This window comes from Cydia splendana, chromosome 9 (genome assembly GCF_910591565.1).
Source record: "Cydia splendana chromosome 9, ilCydSple1.2, whole genome shotgun sequence".
In the NCBI taxonomy this organism is placed as follows: domain Eukaryota; kingdom Metazoa; phylum Arthropoda; class Insecta; order Lepidoptera; family Tortricidae; genus Cydia; species Cydia splendana.
In genome coordinates, this window is record NC_085968.1 from 11,776,181 (window position 1) to 11,793,515 (window position 17,335).

Genomic DNA, 17,335 nt, shown 5'->3' on the forward strand with positions numbered 1-17,335 from the left:
ATCATTGTAGAATTTTCTTGGTCTAACTCTATTCATTCACCAGTCAAGCTAACTTGTAGATATAGGGTCAACTAAAAAACCAACCATAAACGCGAGCGCAGCGAGCGCGAAATTTTTTGTTCACAAATATCGCAAGGCCGGGTACCGATCTTTAACTGGGCCTAATAGTCCGAAGTTCCCCAGTGAGGCGAACTTTCATGCGAAGTCAAAGTCGTGCTTCAGGCTTCAGGATAAGTAGTTGAGCACAGACTCCAACTAATGTCCATTGTATTAAAAAGCGAGACCGCAGGCCGAGCATGGCGCAGCGAGGCTAAATGCTAAGCTGATGTAGAGGACATGTGGAACACAAACCAATGGTAAATTGAGGTAAAAAGTGAGGCTAAGGTCGAGCATTCGTATGATAAACTGTACTGGGGACACTTTTAAGAGTTTTTTCTTCGTTTTAATCAATTGTCAACTGTTCAGCCTCGCAAAATATAAACTATTCAGAAAATCAACTTTGCGGCACTAGTTGACCGTAGCCTTTAGCCTCGCTTAAAATTTGCCATTAGAGGCTCTATGTAGGAAAATGACTGAATAAGTGAATGAATAAGAGCGAAAAAGACATCGTTCGACTCGGGCCGACCTGATACTGTGGGCCCCGACATGCTTAATCCGGCCCTGCTTAAAATTACCATTAAACGGTTCTAATGTCTTTATTTTTTTGACTTATGTATCTGAAATTTAAATCACAATGTGTAAATATTTATACCTAAACCGTTAACAAGTAATATTACACAAATAATCCACGTTTATTTTTATTACAATAGTTTTCTTATTATTTCCTTAAGTGCTGGTGGCCTAGCGGTAAGAGCGTGCGACTTTCAATCCGAAAGTCGCAGGTACAAACCCCGGCTCGGACCAATGAGTTTTTCGGAACTTATATACGAAATATCATTTGATATTTACTATTTGCTTTTCGGTGAAGGAAAAACATCGTGAGGAAGCCGGACTAGTCCCGATAAGGCCTAGTTTACTCTCTCTATTAGTTGTCAATTGGACCCCAGGCTCCCATTCCCATTGCCACGGCTCGGCAAAAATTCCGGTATCACGCGAGGAAGATGATGAGTTTTCTTATTATTCTCTTGCCCAGGGCCCAGTAACATGCGACAGTGCGATCTCATTCACTCCGATACAATTAGACAGTGTGCGCGTTATAGGTATTGACAGCCTCTTAAGACTGCGTCGATCGTCCAGTGGCGCCCTCATTAGTGGAATTGTATTTTATAATAAACCAATTAATTTCTGTACCTATACAATACATGAATCAGTATATGTAGGTATTAATATTGTTGTCCTACTTATTCCCCAACTTTTGGTCTTTGTCCGAAGTACCATTTCGTAAGTTTCGGCCCGGCCGAAAGGTTCGGCCGGTTTTTGGCCGAAACCGAAACTCCAGCCGAAACATGATTTTTTGGCCGAAACTGGCCGAAACCGAAACCGAAACCGAACCTTCGGTCGGACACTAAGTAAAATATATAAAAGGTACTTACTTATAAACCTTATATCTTTCGTCGCAAGTTTCTTTCGCACCATGCCTTTTTTTACAAGCTTTTATTTAGTTTCGCCTGACCGTTGTCTGTCTGTCGGTTTGTAATCAAATCTTGCAAGTTAAATTTGATCCACTTCCCGGTTTCCGATTGAGCTGAAATTTTGCAGGCATGTATAAATCGGATGACAATGCAATATTATGGTACCATCGAGCTGATCTGATGATGGAGACAGGAGGTGGCCATAGGAACTCTGTGATGAAACAACGCAACCTAATTGTGTTAGGGGTTTTTAGAATTGTCTCGATGAGTATTAGTTGTCTGTCGTAAGAAAAGTACAGTCAGCGATAAAAGCTTGTACCAAAAATGAAATTTCCTTCTAATTCCCTAGCTTTACGTATAACCCCCCTCTTAACAGAAACAAAAAAATCGAGTAGGTACTTAGATCTTTACCAATTTTGGATTTTATTGTTAGGTAATTGACTTTCTTAGATGGTAAAAGTTTGCAGCAAGCGAGATAAAACATACGAGAAAACATGCATACCTACCTACCGTTATCGTTGCATAAATAATTGCATCTTTAATCTAATTATACTTAAATATCATTTATCAGCAATAATAAGTAATTTGTTACTAAGTAATCACAACTAAATACATAAAATACGTACAAAATGTTATATAGGTACAACATACACCAACCGCATGGTGGATGGATAGAGGATCAAGGGCTCGTTGCGTAACAAGTATTTGAATTGCCTTCGGTTATGAACTGCTTAGTTTAAATACTTAATTGGGTTCATTGCATATTTAGAACAGACTGTACAAAGTACCTCGCTGCTCTTGGTGTAATCTTCATAAGAATCCTAGATAAAAAGTATATCAAGGTTCTATAAGTAAACACGCTTCGCAGTTGAGTAAGTATGACTAAACTTTTTGAATTATACAAACTTATTAATTCGAAATGTTCATCGCAAAATCTGTATCTCTATTGCACTAATACCTACATATGTAAGAGTGATAGACAGACAGAAAGCGTTTCGTTGGCATTTAAGCTAGGCGCCCAGACATATTTAAAAATCTCTTCTGTTTACTATGCCGACTCCGAACGGAGCCCATTCCGCTCGCAGTCGAAGGCGTGCATTAATCTTCGTTTACATACTTAAAGTTAACAATATGTCTTCTCTTGAGCTCTTAATGACACATTAATCCAAAGGTGTATCTTCCTATGTAAATAATAAGACAATGTAATACTCGAAATTTATTACTTATTCTTAGACTGTAACGATTAAAACAGATTATCTTTGATTTAAATATAGCGTGTGTATTTTATTTAAACAGATCGGTACATTTTATGTCCTTACACGGCACTCATGGTCACGCAATAAAATAATATGTGACGTTATCTATGAAAAGGGACATTATTGTCAATGGCGCTTATGCCATTATTAACGATGCTCCGATATAAATACAATGCCGCGCGACGCTGTGCGGCGTAAGCGCCATCGACAATAAGGTCCCTTTTCTTAGATAATGCCCCATATGTAGGGTGCCATCGTAAACACTGTTATATGACAACCCTAAACCTTATTGTAGAGACATACCTAAATTTCATCGATGATTAGTTAAGAGTGTTGATGTTAGTACCTAGAGCAAAACACAAATAAAATTAAACCTGAACATATACTTCGAATTGTGTCAAGATCGTTTCAAAACTTGAACAAATTGTAAAAACTGAATACCGCTCCTACTTAACATTTTCACCTCGCAAAGAACGACGAATGGCTTAGGATGGTATTCCACCTGTCCAATTTCTTTGTCCAATGTGCATTGCGTCTCACTCTCTCATTAAGCAAAATGTGAAACGCAAATACACATTGGACCAAGATATTGGACAGATGGAATTAGTGATCCAAAGGACTCGAGCCTTTTAGCTCTTTTTTTAGGGCTCGCCTCATTTCTTGACGCCATAAAGGCTAAAAGCCTATTTAGCTCTTTAGCCCCCGAGCCTAGTTCTATTTAAGATCCTAGACTCTTGGGACTAATAACCTTATTAAGGCTTGGGGCTAAAGAGCTAAAAAGGGTTTTTTTAGGGGCTTAATAAGGTTATTAGCCCCAAGAGTCTAGGCTCTTAAATAGAACTAGGCTCGGGGGCTAAAGAGCTAAATAGGCTTTTAGCCTTTTAGGCGTCAAGAGATGAGGCGAGCCCTAAAAAATAGAGCTCCAAAGGCTCGAGTCTTTTGGATCACTAGATGGAATAGGTACTATCCTTAGGGATGAAAAAAAACACGCTTTATGCAGTATTAGCACTCCAAAAGATTAATGCATTTACATTAAATTCTTGTATATAATCAGGCCTAGTTGTTAAAAGCCAAGAGTTGTCTGAATATGGAAACGCTCTCAAGGTTTAATGGGTAACCCTTCACTACGCATCTGTCATCTGACTTGTTAGTGCTTTAATTGGACTAATTGCGTGCATCCAACTAATTTGATGTGATCGTCAGTTTGTAGGTGCTTTGCCATGTATCATTCGTGATTTAATGGTTAGGTACAAAGAGATCCTTACAAATATATATGCATCCTTATAAAATCAACGTCAACGTGATTTATTTACTTGCAATGCATCTCCCCATATAACCATTCCAGTCGCAGAATCACAAAGTGGTAACTAAATGTCAGATGTGTCGTAACAGAGTCCACACAATGTGTCTAGAATTGTTTCGAAACAAAGTGTCGTCGCCGTGTCTACACTTTTTCGTAACAAGGTGTCGACACATTTGTGTGCACTTTGCGTGCGGTTTGCGACTAAATCTGACAGCAAATTTGTGACAGCAAATGTCAATATAAAATACCTCTTGAAAACCAAGGTTTGTCAAACTACTATTAGTGTCTCGTGTGCTCGTAATTCTAGTAAGTCATCATGGGCAATGCAAATGATAATAATCGACCGAAACCATATAAACACCCAACACCCGTCAACCTTTTACAGAAAAGTTTTTAAAGAAATTCAATAAGAATAGAATAGAATAGAATAGAATAGATTTATTCGTAAGCACAAACAATCGGAACAGTACATAGTATAAAAGAAAACACAAAATAAGATTAAAGTGCCACGAAATGGCCCCATCTCAGCATGTTGCTGGTGGCTTCCAGCGCTGATCTTCCGATGAGACCATCAAGTGAGAAGAATCACGGAAGGTAACAGACAAGAAGAAAAAAGACAGAAATAACATACAGTAAACAGTTAGTTAAATAAGAAAAAAAGTTACACAGCAAGAAGATACAACATAACGACTATTTACAATTAAGATTAATTAATACAAAAACAAGCATCGTGCTCTAAATCGCTGTATCGATAAGCTACTTAGGTCAGGCAACGAATGCTCCAAAAGTTGTAGAGGGAAATGCTCGGAACACAATTTTTGACTCCGTAACTCGGTTTGACAAGTTAGGAGGTGAACATATCAAAAGTCCCCGGCCGTAGCCCTTGAGCGGGGGGGGAGAGAGGGGGCTTTGAAGGTCCCATTTTCCCGTTTTTCGATTATATCTCGGAAACCATGCATCTCAGCGACATGGCCACTTATACAAAATGAAAGTTAATTTAATTTGTTACAAGTTTATTCGTCAATTTTTTCGATATGTTGAATAGTTTTTGAGATATCCGCTCTTGAAAGTTTATTTAGGGCTCTCAATTTTATCTTGATATATCTATATCAGTGAAGGTGCTAGGCCGTGTTTGGTATCGTTTTCGTATAAATCTGGGGTGCTGAATCCATTTAAGATATCACATTGACACCATTCCACAAAATAAAAATAAATCTTTTTAGGGTTCCGTACCTCAAAAGGAAAAAACGGAACCCTTATAGGATCACTCGTGCGTCTGTATGTATGTCCGTCTGAATACACAAAATAGTTCTTTACCTATAGATGACAGGAAAACCTATTAGAAATGTGCAGTCAAGAGCGAGTCGGACTTAATGTACGGAACCCTTAATACGCGAGTCCGACTCGCACTTGGCCGGTTTTTTTGAAACTCTTCTTGACGCTTAACCGCTGAACCGATTTCGTTGAAATTTGGTATAGAAATAGTTTGCGTCCCGGAACAGGACATAGGATAGATCTTATAACCAAAATCATCTTTTGAAGGTGTGAAAAGTGGCGTGGAAATTTGTACGGGAAATCAATAACCGCTGAACCGATTTATATGAAATTTGGGATGGTCTACATCTTTGATTTAGTTAAAAATGATGAAAAAACATGACTTCAAACCTAAACTTAAACAGTATTAACTTCAAGAAGTCAATTCTGAATTCCCCCCCTACACCTCATTTCACACCTTTAAAGGATGATTTTTGAGATAACTTATTATATCCTGTCTCGGGACTCAAAATATATGTGTACCAAATTTAAATTAAAACTGTTCAGCAGTTTAAGCGTGAAGAGGAGTTTAAAAGAAAGTATTTTAATAAGTTTATATGTTTTTACTTCGGAATGGTGTCAATGTGATACCTTAACTAAATTTGGTACTGCGAATTTATACGAAAACGATACCAAACATGGCCTCGTAGCTTTACTGTTGTAGAAGTCAAAATAAAATTGAGAGCCCTAAATTCTTATTACTTGCCCAAACTTGTGTAGAAGGAAAAGGTAAAATAAAAGTCTTCGGCAGGAATATAAGACACAAATATATATTTTTTTTGCGTTACTATTTCATTCATCAAATATAAACATACCTTGATTATACTATTCTAGTGAGATCCTCATAGATAAACAAAAACATTTACTTAAAAAATTACAAGGTCGAAATGTCACGGAACTTGTGAGAGTAATATGTGAAAAATATAAACTTTTATGACAAAAAAAATCTGGACACAATTTAAGAATCACCCAATTGCGTCGAGGAATCATCTGTATTTTTGCTTGTTTCATTACCTCCTCGCTTCTTTTTTGTCCTTTGTATTCTGTAGCAATTTGTTAGATCTGAAAATACAGATAACTTGCGTCGTCACGGATGTCGATTTATAGGTTTTAGGGAGTGCAGAATTCGAAAACGATGATCATTTTATAATCCAAGATGGCGGCTACGTATTTTGTCATAAAAGTGGAATCCAAAATAGTCATCATTTTCGAAATCTGCGCCCCCTAAAACCTATAAAACGACATCCATGACGACTTTTATGATATAGTGCATGGCCGCCATCTTGGAATCCAAAATAGTCATCATTTTCGAAATCTGCGCCCCCTAAAACCTATAAAACGATATCCATGACGACTTTTATGACATAGTGCATTGCCGCCATTTTTAAATTGAAAATGTTATCATTTTCGAAATCTGCGCCCCCCCAAAACCTATAAAACGACACCCATGACGACTTTTATGACATAGTGCATGGCCGCCATTTTGGATTCCAAAATGGTCATCATTTTCGAAAGCGGGGCCCCCTAAAACCTATAAAACGACATACATGACGACTTTTATGGCATAGTGCATGGCCGCCATCTTGGAATCCAAAATGGTTATCATTTTCGAAATCTGCGCCCCCTAAAACCTATAAAACGACACCCATGACGACTTTTATGGCATAGTGCATGGCCGCCATTTTGGAATCCAAAATGGTTATCATTTTCTAAATCTACGCCCCCCAAAACCTATAAAACGACACCCATGACGACTTTTATGACATAGTGCATGGCCGCCATTTTGGATTTCAAAATGGTCATCATTTTCTAAATCGGGGCCCCCTAAAACCTATAAAACGACATCCATGACGACTTTTATGACATAGTGCATGGCCGCCATCTTGGAATCCAAAATGGTTACCATTTTCGAAATCTGCGCCCCCTAAAACCTATATATCGACACCCATCTCGACTTTTATGACAAAGTGTTTTGCTACCATCTGCATGCAAGACATTTCTATTATTTTTACGTACAAAAATGGCCCCCTGTCAACTTTCAATCGAGATTTAATCGATAATTTATTCGATTAATATTCAGATTAATTCAATTTGAATCTATGTTCGGTCGACTAAACTAATCGCGATTAAAATTTGAGAATTAACTTTTTTTATTCCATTAATTAGTCGAATAAACAGTTAATCGATTAATGCCCATCTCTGACCACGGCATTTTTACACTTTGAGAATATCTGAAAACAAATCAACACAAGGAGCCATTTTTCAAATCCAGTAACATACCAGTAACTTTGTTATTACTTTTGACAGCGCGTGTCATGTGTCAACACAGAGTCGACACAAAGTCGAAACATTGCAACTACTTTGTGACTGCAATATTTCTCAGCCTTAAACCATATTTATACATCATAATTAACAAGTTTCGTAGTATGTAAAGCGTTATTTCTGTTATTTAAGTATAGTATACGCATCGAAGTACTAAAAATGCTTCAAATAAAATAGTTATGAACACAGGCACTGAGAAGTAAACAATTTAATTTCCGGCTAAACTAAAACAATGTGGTGGCGCGTTGATTATATTACACTTAGTTTATCAAATCACTCGAGCAGTTTAATTCCCCATAATAATTTAAGTCATATTGTAATATAAATGCAAACAATATATAATTACGTCTTGTAATCCGTTTTAGAGATGGCGTATTAATGTCACTTATTTTTATTTAAGTATTTTTCCATCTGACAGTTTCCATTTGACAGGAACAAAATGAACGAATGAACGAATGATTTTGGCATAAAGTAGTCGCAAACCCGAAACAATGTGTGCACACGGCGACCACACTTTATGTCACTTTGTGTCATGTGTCGACCCTTCCCCATTTCTGGTAACTGTGTCGACACGGCGACGACTCTGCGACTGGAATTGTGACCGAAACAGACGGTGTCGACACAAGATGTGTCAACACCGCGTCGTAACGGCGACTGGAAATGGTTGTATGGGTCGTCCGTTATTATATTTTGATCCAAGTGCGATAAACTATTATTAGTACCGCTACCGTCAAATTATATTCAATGTGGAGATGGAGAGAAGCAATATTTTTTTGGAAAGACCGTCATTCTGGGGTAAATCTCGTATCGTAGGGTGGTATTGCATCAGTCCAATAGCTTGGTCTAGTGTCATTGCGTCTCACTATCTCATTAAGCAACATGTGAGACAAAATACACATTGGACAAAGAAATTGGACAGGTGGAATACCACCCGTACACACGTCGCTCAAACACAATCAGAATGGCAGCTCTTCGCTCCTTCTTTACCGACCGTCTATACGTCGAGGGATTGTAAGGGAGTATTGTGTAGCATGTACTTATACAAAGTGAAGCGAAGAAATAGCGTAGCTTGTAGGTACGGTCTTATCCACATTGACCTCTTACTATTCAAAATTGCTCTAGGTAGCTCAAAACTGCCAAAAATAGGTATTCTAGTGTTGGGTGATACTATCAATATTTAGATTCGTTTTTATCCCGTTATGATTAAGGAAGAGGAAGGAAATAACAGAGCTCTTGAAAAATATAAATATAACCTTATAGTTTTTATAGATAATAGATTGAGTGCAGCTTTAACCTTTGACTAAGGTCACTTTATTGTGCGCAACGTCACACTTTAATTACACTTATAATAATGAAATGCATAACCTAAGCACGGAAGTTTTGTTATAGCTAACAAAACGAATATTTAATCGTTTTAAGTTTTAACTAAGAGATTGTAAAAAAAACTCAATGTTACCTTCGATTGGTACCTATGTTTTTTTTTTACGAATACCTTGTACCGTTTTTGTGTAATTATATAAAGTTTTATAATATGTTTTTTGTCTCTTTCTACCTTATAATCAATATACCTATATTATAGATCTTATATTTTATAAATATAATGGTAAAAATAATATCCATTAGTAATTATGTTACATCATACTTTCCAATGTTCGCATGTTGTTTTTATGTGTGTTATTACATCAATTCAAGTTAGGTATTCGAGTTATGCATGTTGTAAATAAATTCTATTAATGTTAAAGTAGGTTTAAGTTTGAATTGTTTTAATGTTAGATTCTGAGCAACATAACTGTTATTATTCATTAGTGGAAACTGTGTGGCTTGTGAATGTGTTATCTGATTTACTATATGTGTTGTTTTTGCCTGTTTGTTTCCCAAAGGTTTAAATAAATAAATAATAAATAAGATACATAAACGCGAAATAAATGCTTTCTTCGGGCGCGGGTAAATAAGTTTTCTCAAAAATGGACAGCAAAGTCGACTTTGCCCTTTAAAAAGTAGGTCGCGAAGTGCGGAGTTTATGGTCAGTCAAAAATTAAAACGTTAAAAACATTGCAGTCTCGATTTTGGGACTGCAATGTTGCATACAAATTCCATTATTTGTCGAGTTCCAAACTTTTTAAAAGTTTAAATGGCCATATCAAATGAAGGCACAGGCCCATTAAACAGCCAAACAGATGATAAGTACTTATTATTATAATGTTGGTATCGCGACTATTTAGCTGTCTCAAATAGGTTGGCGTATTTTCGGCAGAAAAACACACTTCTATTTTAAAATTTAAAAAATAAAAAGGCGGCAAAGCAAACTTTTTCAATTGTTCCTATTATTTTCTGTGAAAATATATACGTAAGAACGTTGCTTTTGTAAAATATTTCTATGATATTTATATTTATTGCACCATTTTTGAGAAAAGCACTATATATGACTCGACTGGAAGGCTACTTGCTGGCTTCGGATTCAATTAAACGGACTCCCAAGGTCGTCCGTTTAAAACGAATCCTCAGCCTGCAAGTAGCTACTTCCGAGCCTCGACAATAATGTACTATTCTCATCCCTCTACAATCTCTACATTATCTTATCCATCTAATGTATAAAAACTATAAAAAAAAATTTTCGATCTTTACCCAAGGACATAACTACCAACTAGTGACTCTGTAAGTTGATCTCACGACCCCCATAGCTCCTCCATTTTGAAAAATCCAAAAATGGAATCGATTAAGCTGGGCCCGATTCAAACTTTTAGATACGTCAGTTAATAGATTCTTTTTGGTTTGAAAAAACGTCACATTTGACACTGACTTATCTAATCCATATCGTTTCTAGATCTATTAATTGATGTATCTTAAAAGTTCGTATCGGGCAGTCTTCTGTTGGTTTTCTTCCCTTGACACGCATTGTTTTCAGTAAATAAGTAAATAATTGACTTTGCTTAGATTATGGAGCATTATGAGACATAAATCATACGAGAATAAATGAGTACAGCTGCCGCTTTATTAGTTGATTACCTGTGCAAAATGGGTCATTACAACTAGATGCAACTTATGCCTCTATTTCATCATAAGCTTATACATATTTAATAGTTTGTTTACTTGTATTCACCTATTTATCAAGCACAGGACAGTGTGCCTCCACGCTACGGGGGACCTCCGTACATGTTACCGTTTTATAAAAGGTCATATTTTTCTCACTGCACCCACGTTCGAGCATCTCTGTTTCGCCCTATGGATGACTGGTAGAGAATGCCTTAAGGCATTCAGTCCGCCATTTGTACTAATTTTTATTGTGCAATAAAGTTTAAATAAATAAATATGTGCAGCGTAGATAAAACCTTATGTTTGTTGCATTATTCGTATAGTAATTATAAAGGTAACTTTCGTTATTTAGACAGTCGATTAGCCGGCTTTTTAGTGTTCCGTACAATTGTTCACGGAACACTTATTTTATTTTGTTCCTATGAAATTAAACGTTCGGAATTAGCTTACTGTAATTTGTCACTAATTATAAAATTATCTGTTACTTCTTTTTCCTTCATTGTGGGCAATTCAATTACGCCGATTCGTTATCTTCAAAGATGGATCTAATTTTAATCTAATTGTAAAAAACAATATGACTGTATGGTTTTCCCTTAGCTTCAGTAAATATTTGATAGTAGATTATAGATATAGATAGGGGATTATTAGTATAAGTACAGTACACCTGTAGGTACTCAATAGTTAAAAAATACATGATCATAATTTGTAACTATTTTAGGCTTTTACTTTTCAGGTAGTTTTAGTTTAGTCTTTTTAGTTCTTATTTTAATTTATTACTGTTATTCCTAATTTGTTTTAGGTGTTTCTAAAGTTTTAGATATGATATCATATGATAGAAAAATGTCATAGTGACTAGTAAACATAATCATGATAAGATAACGTATCATTATTTTTTTAATTACCTATAATTTTAATCTATATAATACTCGTAAATAAAGTAGGTAGCATGCAAAGTCCTGAGTTTAATGTAGTTTGTCCTCATTCAACGTTTTCTGTAGGTACTTACATTATTGTAAAATCTTGGACACAGTTATGGCGTATGTACGTTGGTAGACGTGATTTCTCTGTTAAAAAAGATGCCGTAGTTAGAAGTATTAATTAAATCTGAATTATATGACTTACGAATCATTAAAATTAAATTACTCACTACTTTCCTAACATGTTAGCTACTGAATGACGTGATTTTTCAGACAAATCTCGGTCTAAACGACTTGATATTTATTAGAAAAAAATAAGAATAAAAGATTCATATCACTAAATAGTGTAACAACTGATGGTCTACCGCGAAAATAGTTGAAATTTCGTTATCTGCCTCTCTATCGCTCGAATGGGCAAGAGTGATAGAGAAGCAGATAATGAAATTTCGATTTTCGCGGTACGCCCCCTGTATATACTCGTAGTTATATAATCCGGAATACTTGATGGCGGAACACGAGCAGGAGAAATTGATGCTCTGATGTCACGACCCAGTATTGATGTAAAGAGAAGGAGGTTTAGTAGTTTACTAGCGACCCGCCTCGGCTTCGCACGGGTTACACAAAACCATAACTAATTATACACCTAAACCTTCCTCAAGAATCACTCCATTGATAGGTGAAACCGCACGAAAATCCGTTCAGTAGATTTTGAGTTTATCGCGGACATACATACAAACATACACACAAACAGACAGACGCGGCGGGGGACTTTTGTTTTATAATGGTTTTATAAGTAGTGGTAATTTTTTTTTTCAGTGCGCTCAAGTGGCTACGAATGTGGTGGAACAGAAGCATACAGTATCGCGGGCGAAGAGGAGCCGCGCGCTGGGCAGCCGCGCTTTCCGTGGCAGTACCGTTTGGCTGACCGGCCTCAGCGGGGCTGGCAAGACCACTATTGCGTTCGCGCTAGAAGCCTACTTGGTGTCTAAAGGTTACTTTATAACTTGTATTTACCATGTACAACTAGGACGTGCATGAGCACAAAAACGCCCTTTGTGTTCGTGCTAGAAGCTCACTTAGTATCGCAAGATGAGGTTTGTCTGTATTGTTTGGCTGACCAGGCTTAGTGGGGCTGGCAAGACCACTATTGCGTTCGCGCTAGAAGCCTACTTGGTGTCTAAAGGTTGGTATTAGACTGCTACTGGACGCTTTTATACTTTATAACGTGTTATACCAAGTACGTCCAAGGTAAAGCATAAAAGCGCCCGCTGTGTTCATACTAGAAGCTCACTCAGTATCGCAAGATTAGGTTTGTCTGCATTGATTGGCTGACCAAGTGACCAGGCTTAGTGAGGCTGGCAAGACCACTATTGCGCTCGCGTTTGAAGCTTACATATGTCGAAAAAATTTTGCCCGATGTTTCATTTGCCAAATTTTTATTTGATCTAACGCGTTTTATTCAAAAGCATATTATTTTTCACGGCATACTGGACCTATAGAAGCCATTATTTTAGGTTAGATTAGATTTACGAATAGGTGTGTTATGGCCCCTCTGAAAATCTGACGGTTCTGGAAAAAACGCATTCGATCAAACGATGATTTGGCAAATTAAACATCAGACAAAAATGTTTTGAAGCTGCGATAGGTAATCGTTAGTCTTAGGCCACTATTACTTACTTGGTATATGAACTTCTCAAGGCGAGATTCGTCTGCACCTTTTTCCGACCGACCTTAGTGAGGATGTTAGAACGGTTTGGGTTACCAGTCTGAGTAGCAACGATAGATCTTTAAATTCTTCACATTTTTAAAGTTATACGTTTGTGGCGGTTGTTATAAATCTTAACGGATTATTGTTGATGTTTATCAAAGAATATAATATATCTTTCTCTAAGTTTGTATTTCAAAACCGTATCCTCGCGTCCATCTCGCGTCACTTTCGTTTTACCATAAAGTTAAACTAGTATGAGGCCGCAAACTTGTCGGTTATTTAGTAGGTATCAAAATATTTACCTGATAATGGAGACAATCTAGTTCATTAGAGCTAAGATAATGTCTACTATAAACGTTTTGTAAACTAGATTAGGTTAACTCAAAACAAAGACTATTGTAAAACCCACATTTCTTATCGGCGCTTATGTAGTATGGATTAATAGGGAAATGTGTCAAAATGTGAATCAAGGCACTTGTGTTCTCATAAATTATACATTATTAACTTAGGTATTTCTTCGAGTAGTCAAATTTTCAAACGATGAACGACGATCGAACAACGATGTGCCTGAATTAGTCATTATATGGTCTGTAGTACCTAGTTCCTAATGAATACCTATAGAGGTACATTATTACCTTATTTCGTCGTTACAACGAGGAGTCAAACTTCGATCAAAAAACATGCGCGGAAAACAGTACAAACAAGTGACGATATGTTAGCCATGAGCCATGGTTAGCCATGACTACTAAATGCCGGAAGTGTTTTGTACTTATGTTAGTTTGTTACTGACCCTCCTAGTTCATATTTGGATTTCTTTTCACCTGTCACTTCAGTCACCTGCAATAATAATAATATGTTACCCAACGAAGGCCGCAAAAATATCTAACACGATATTATTGCAGGTCGTATAGTCCTGATATAATATCTTATTCTTCGAAGGCTGTACGTAGCACAAATATTGAATGCATGTAATTGTAGTTTACTAGAATCAACGTCAAACAATATTTATTATTTTGTATATATGTCAAACATTGGCCTTGTAAATATAAATATCATTCGTTATCCAATCTGGTCTCCTAAAAGTCGGTACACTAAAAGTATTTTCCCCGATCAAATCAAATCAATAGTAGCTTTATGAGCTTCCTAAAACTTCTGATTTCTGCGGCAGTTGTCTGTTCTATACTTAAATTTTTCTTAGCCCTTTGATCTGTTACAAATGGTTGAATGATTATATTCACAGGTATTCCCACATACGCGCTAGACGGGGACAACATCCGCACGGGCCTCAACAAGAACCTTGGGTTCTCGAAGCAGGACCGCGAGGAGAACATCCGGCGAGTTGCGGAGGTGGCCAAACTGTTTGCGGACAGCGGCCATGTGTGCCTTTGCAGTTTCGTGTCGCCGTTTGCAGAGGTAGGAACTAAAGCTCGCACACACACGCACGTACGGTCGGTGCCCCAACTTAAGCACCCACATTGCCATATTAATTGCATAGAAAAGTGGATACTTATTATGTTAGGGAACAGACTGTACTAGTCTGGTTCTGAACAAGAACAGGCAGGACCCTTCTACAGATTCAGCGTGGACGAATACTCAGAAGGTTTACGCGAACTTAGTGAACCGTACAAACTCACTTCGTGTTCTCGCACGCGAGCTGCATTGGTATTGTGTGGGTAAGCATTTATTGAAAAAAAAAAAAAAGAAAGATGAGTAGGTACAGTAAATACCGACTATTCACTTTTAAGGGGCCCACTGATTACCAGTCCGCCGGACGATATCGGCCTGTCAGTTAAACGCGAAATTTGACAGCTCCCAACAACTGACAGGCTGATATCGTCCGGTGAACTGGTAATCTGTGGGCCCCTTTAAGCATTGTGATTTGTTGATTACCTAAGGCTTTTCTCGTCCGAATATCGCGATATAGCATCTTTACCTTCACTTGCAATATTGCTTCAATGTCGATTCGATACCGACTCACAACATGCGATTGGGCTATAAATATAGCCTAACGTTTTCCTCCACTAGAAAAGTAAGCGAATCTCACAGTCACAGCAGAAGGTTGAACTTCTTTTAGTTGCTCGGTTTTTGTTACATGTCCTAGGTATAATCTCAATATACGCTTATTTCTTTTTACATTCTACAGTTTTCAGTATCATATTACTGTTGGTTTAATCCTAAAGGGGCCCACAAATTACCAGTTCGCCGGACCACATCAGCCTGTCAGTGAAACGCAAAAGGTGACAGTTCCGAACAACTGACAGGCTGATATCGTCCGGCGAACTGGTAATCTGTGGGCCCCATAATAGGTAATGTAATGTTAAAGTTATATTTCTTCCATTCAGGACCGAGAAGTCGCGCGCCGTACACATACGGACTCTGGTTTCCCGTTCTTCGAGGTTTTCATCGACACCCCGTTGGAAGTTTGCGAACAGAGAGACACCAAGGGACTGTATAAAAAAGCCAGAGATGGACAGATTAAGGTAAACTTTATTTTTTGTACCATTTGCCTAAAAATATGACATGGAACTGTACTATTTAATATCGCCAAAAAAAAATACATTTATGCCTTTAACAGTATGGTCAAACATACCCGATTGGGAAAGACGAAGCTAGTATTTCTTGACAAGCTCCTCAATTGTCTCAAATATGTTCTATCGACGATACGCCCCTAATGTTATGTAATTGACTTAGAACAACTTAACTATATCACATTATAGTTAAGTATTTACACTATTAATACGCTAATACATATCTGTTTGTTGTTCCAGGGCTTCACTGGCATCACGCAAGAGTATGAGCGGCCCGAAGCGCCCGAGCTGGTGGTGCACACGGTGGGCAAGTCCATCGAGGAGTCCACCATGCAAGTCGTGCGACTATTGGAAGCTAATGTAAATACCATTTATGTCGCACTTCATTAGGTACAAACATGGCCACCGGTGGAGTTCAGGGCTTCACTGGCATCACGCAAGAGTATGAGCGGCCCGAAGCACCGGAGCTGGTGGTGCAGACGGTGGGCAAGTCCATCGAGAAGTCCGCCATGCAAGTCGTGCGACTATTGGAAGCTAATGTAAATACCATTTATGTCGAACTTCATTAGGTACAAACATGGCCACCGGTGGAGTTCAGGGCTTCACTGGCATCACGCAAGAGTATGAGCGGCCCGAAGCACCGGAGCTGGTGGTGCAGACGGTGGGCAAGTCCATCGAGAAGTCCGCCATGCAAGTCGTGCGACTATTGGAGGCTAATGTAAATACCATTTTTATCGAACTTCATTAGGTACAAACATGGCCACCGGTGGAGTTCAGGGCTTCACTGGCATCACGCAAGAGTATGAGCGCCCGAGCTAGTGGTGCACACGGTGGGCACCTCCATCGAGGAGTCCACCATGCAAGTCGTGCGACTATGAGGTTATCCGATCGAAGTTTTTACATATGACGCTAGATTGCTACTGCTACGCTGACGCTTACATATATCACATAGAAAAAAACTAGAAACGGGGGAAACCTATGCTGGCGCCATATATAAAATTCTTTATCCCATCCCCATTGGAGGCTAATGTAACCACTTGTATTTTGGTTCCTCTTTTACGCAATAAAATAAGAGAATGTCCATACTGAACTTGCGTAGGTATGCGGATTTCCAGTTTAATGATACCTTTAATATCGTTGCACACCAAAGGTTAATTAATCCCATTTAAATGAAATTTGTCACGATAACCAGAGTTATTTACTAATACGGTAACAAATAACACTTGTTGTTATCATTAGCCAATCGTAGATTAACTTTAATCCTAATAGTAAAATACTACGTCAAAGTCATTAGTTAGTCATATCACGAGCAAATAAAATATAATGATAACATCGCAACTCTGCTGTTCAACTCTAATGTTATTTATTATTTTTGCTAGATAG

The 17,335-nt window shown here is 37.8% G+C and overlaps 2 protein-coding genes across 2 annotated transcripts in view; one reads left to right on the forward strand and one right to left on the reverse strand.

Moving 5' to 3' along the window:
• LOC134793586 (protein FAM13A) overlaps positions 1–17,335 on the reverse strand; it is a 184,677-nt gene that overhangs the window by 90,638 nt on the left and 76,704 nt on the right. The window lies entirely within an intron of this gene.
• The window catches only part of LOC134793592 (bifunctional 3'-phosphoadenosine 5'-phosphosulfate synthase), a 46,080-nt gene that overhangs the window by 11,479 nt on the left and 17,266 nt on the right, over positions 1–17,335 (forward strand). The window contains exons 2-5 of the mRNA XM_063765215.1: positions 12,533–12,707; positions 14,665–14,837; positions 15,767–15,904; positions 16,193–16,312. Of these exons, the coding sequence (XP_063621285.1) occupies positions 12,533–12,707; positions 14,665–14,837; positions 15,767–15,904; positions 16,193–16,312 (606 nt within the window). The remainder of the gene's footprint in view (positions 1–12,532; positions 12,708–14,664; positions 14,838–15,766; positions 15,905–16,192; positions 16,313–17,335) is intronic.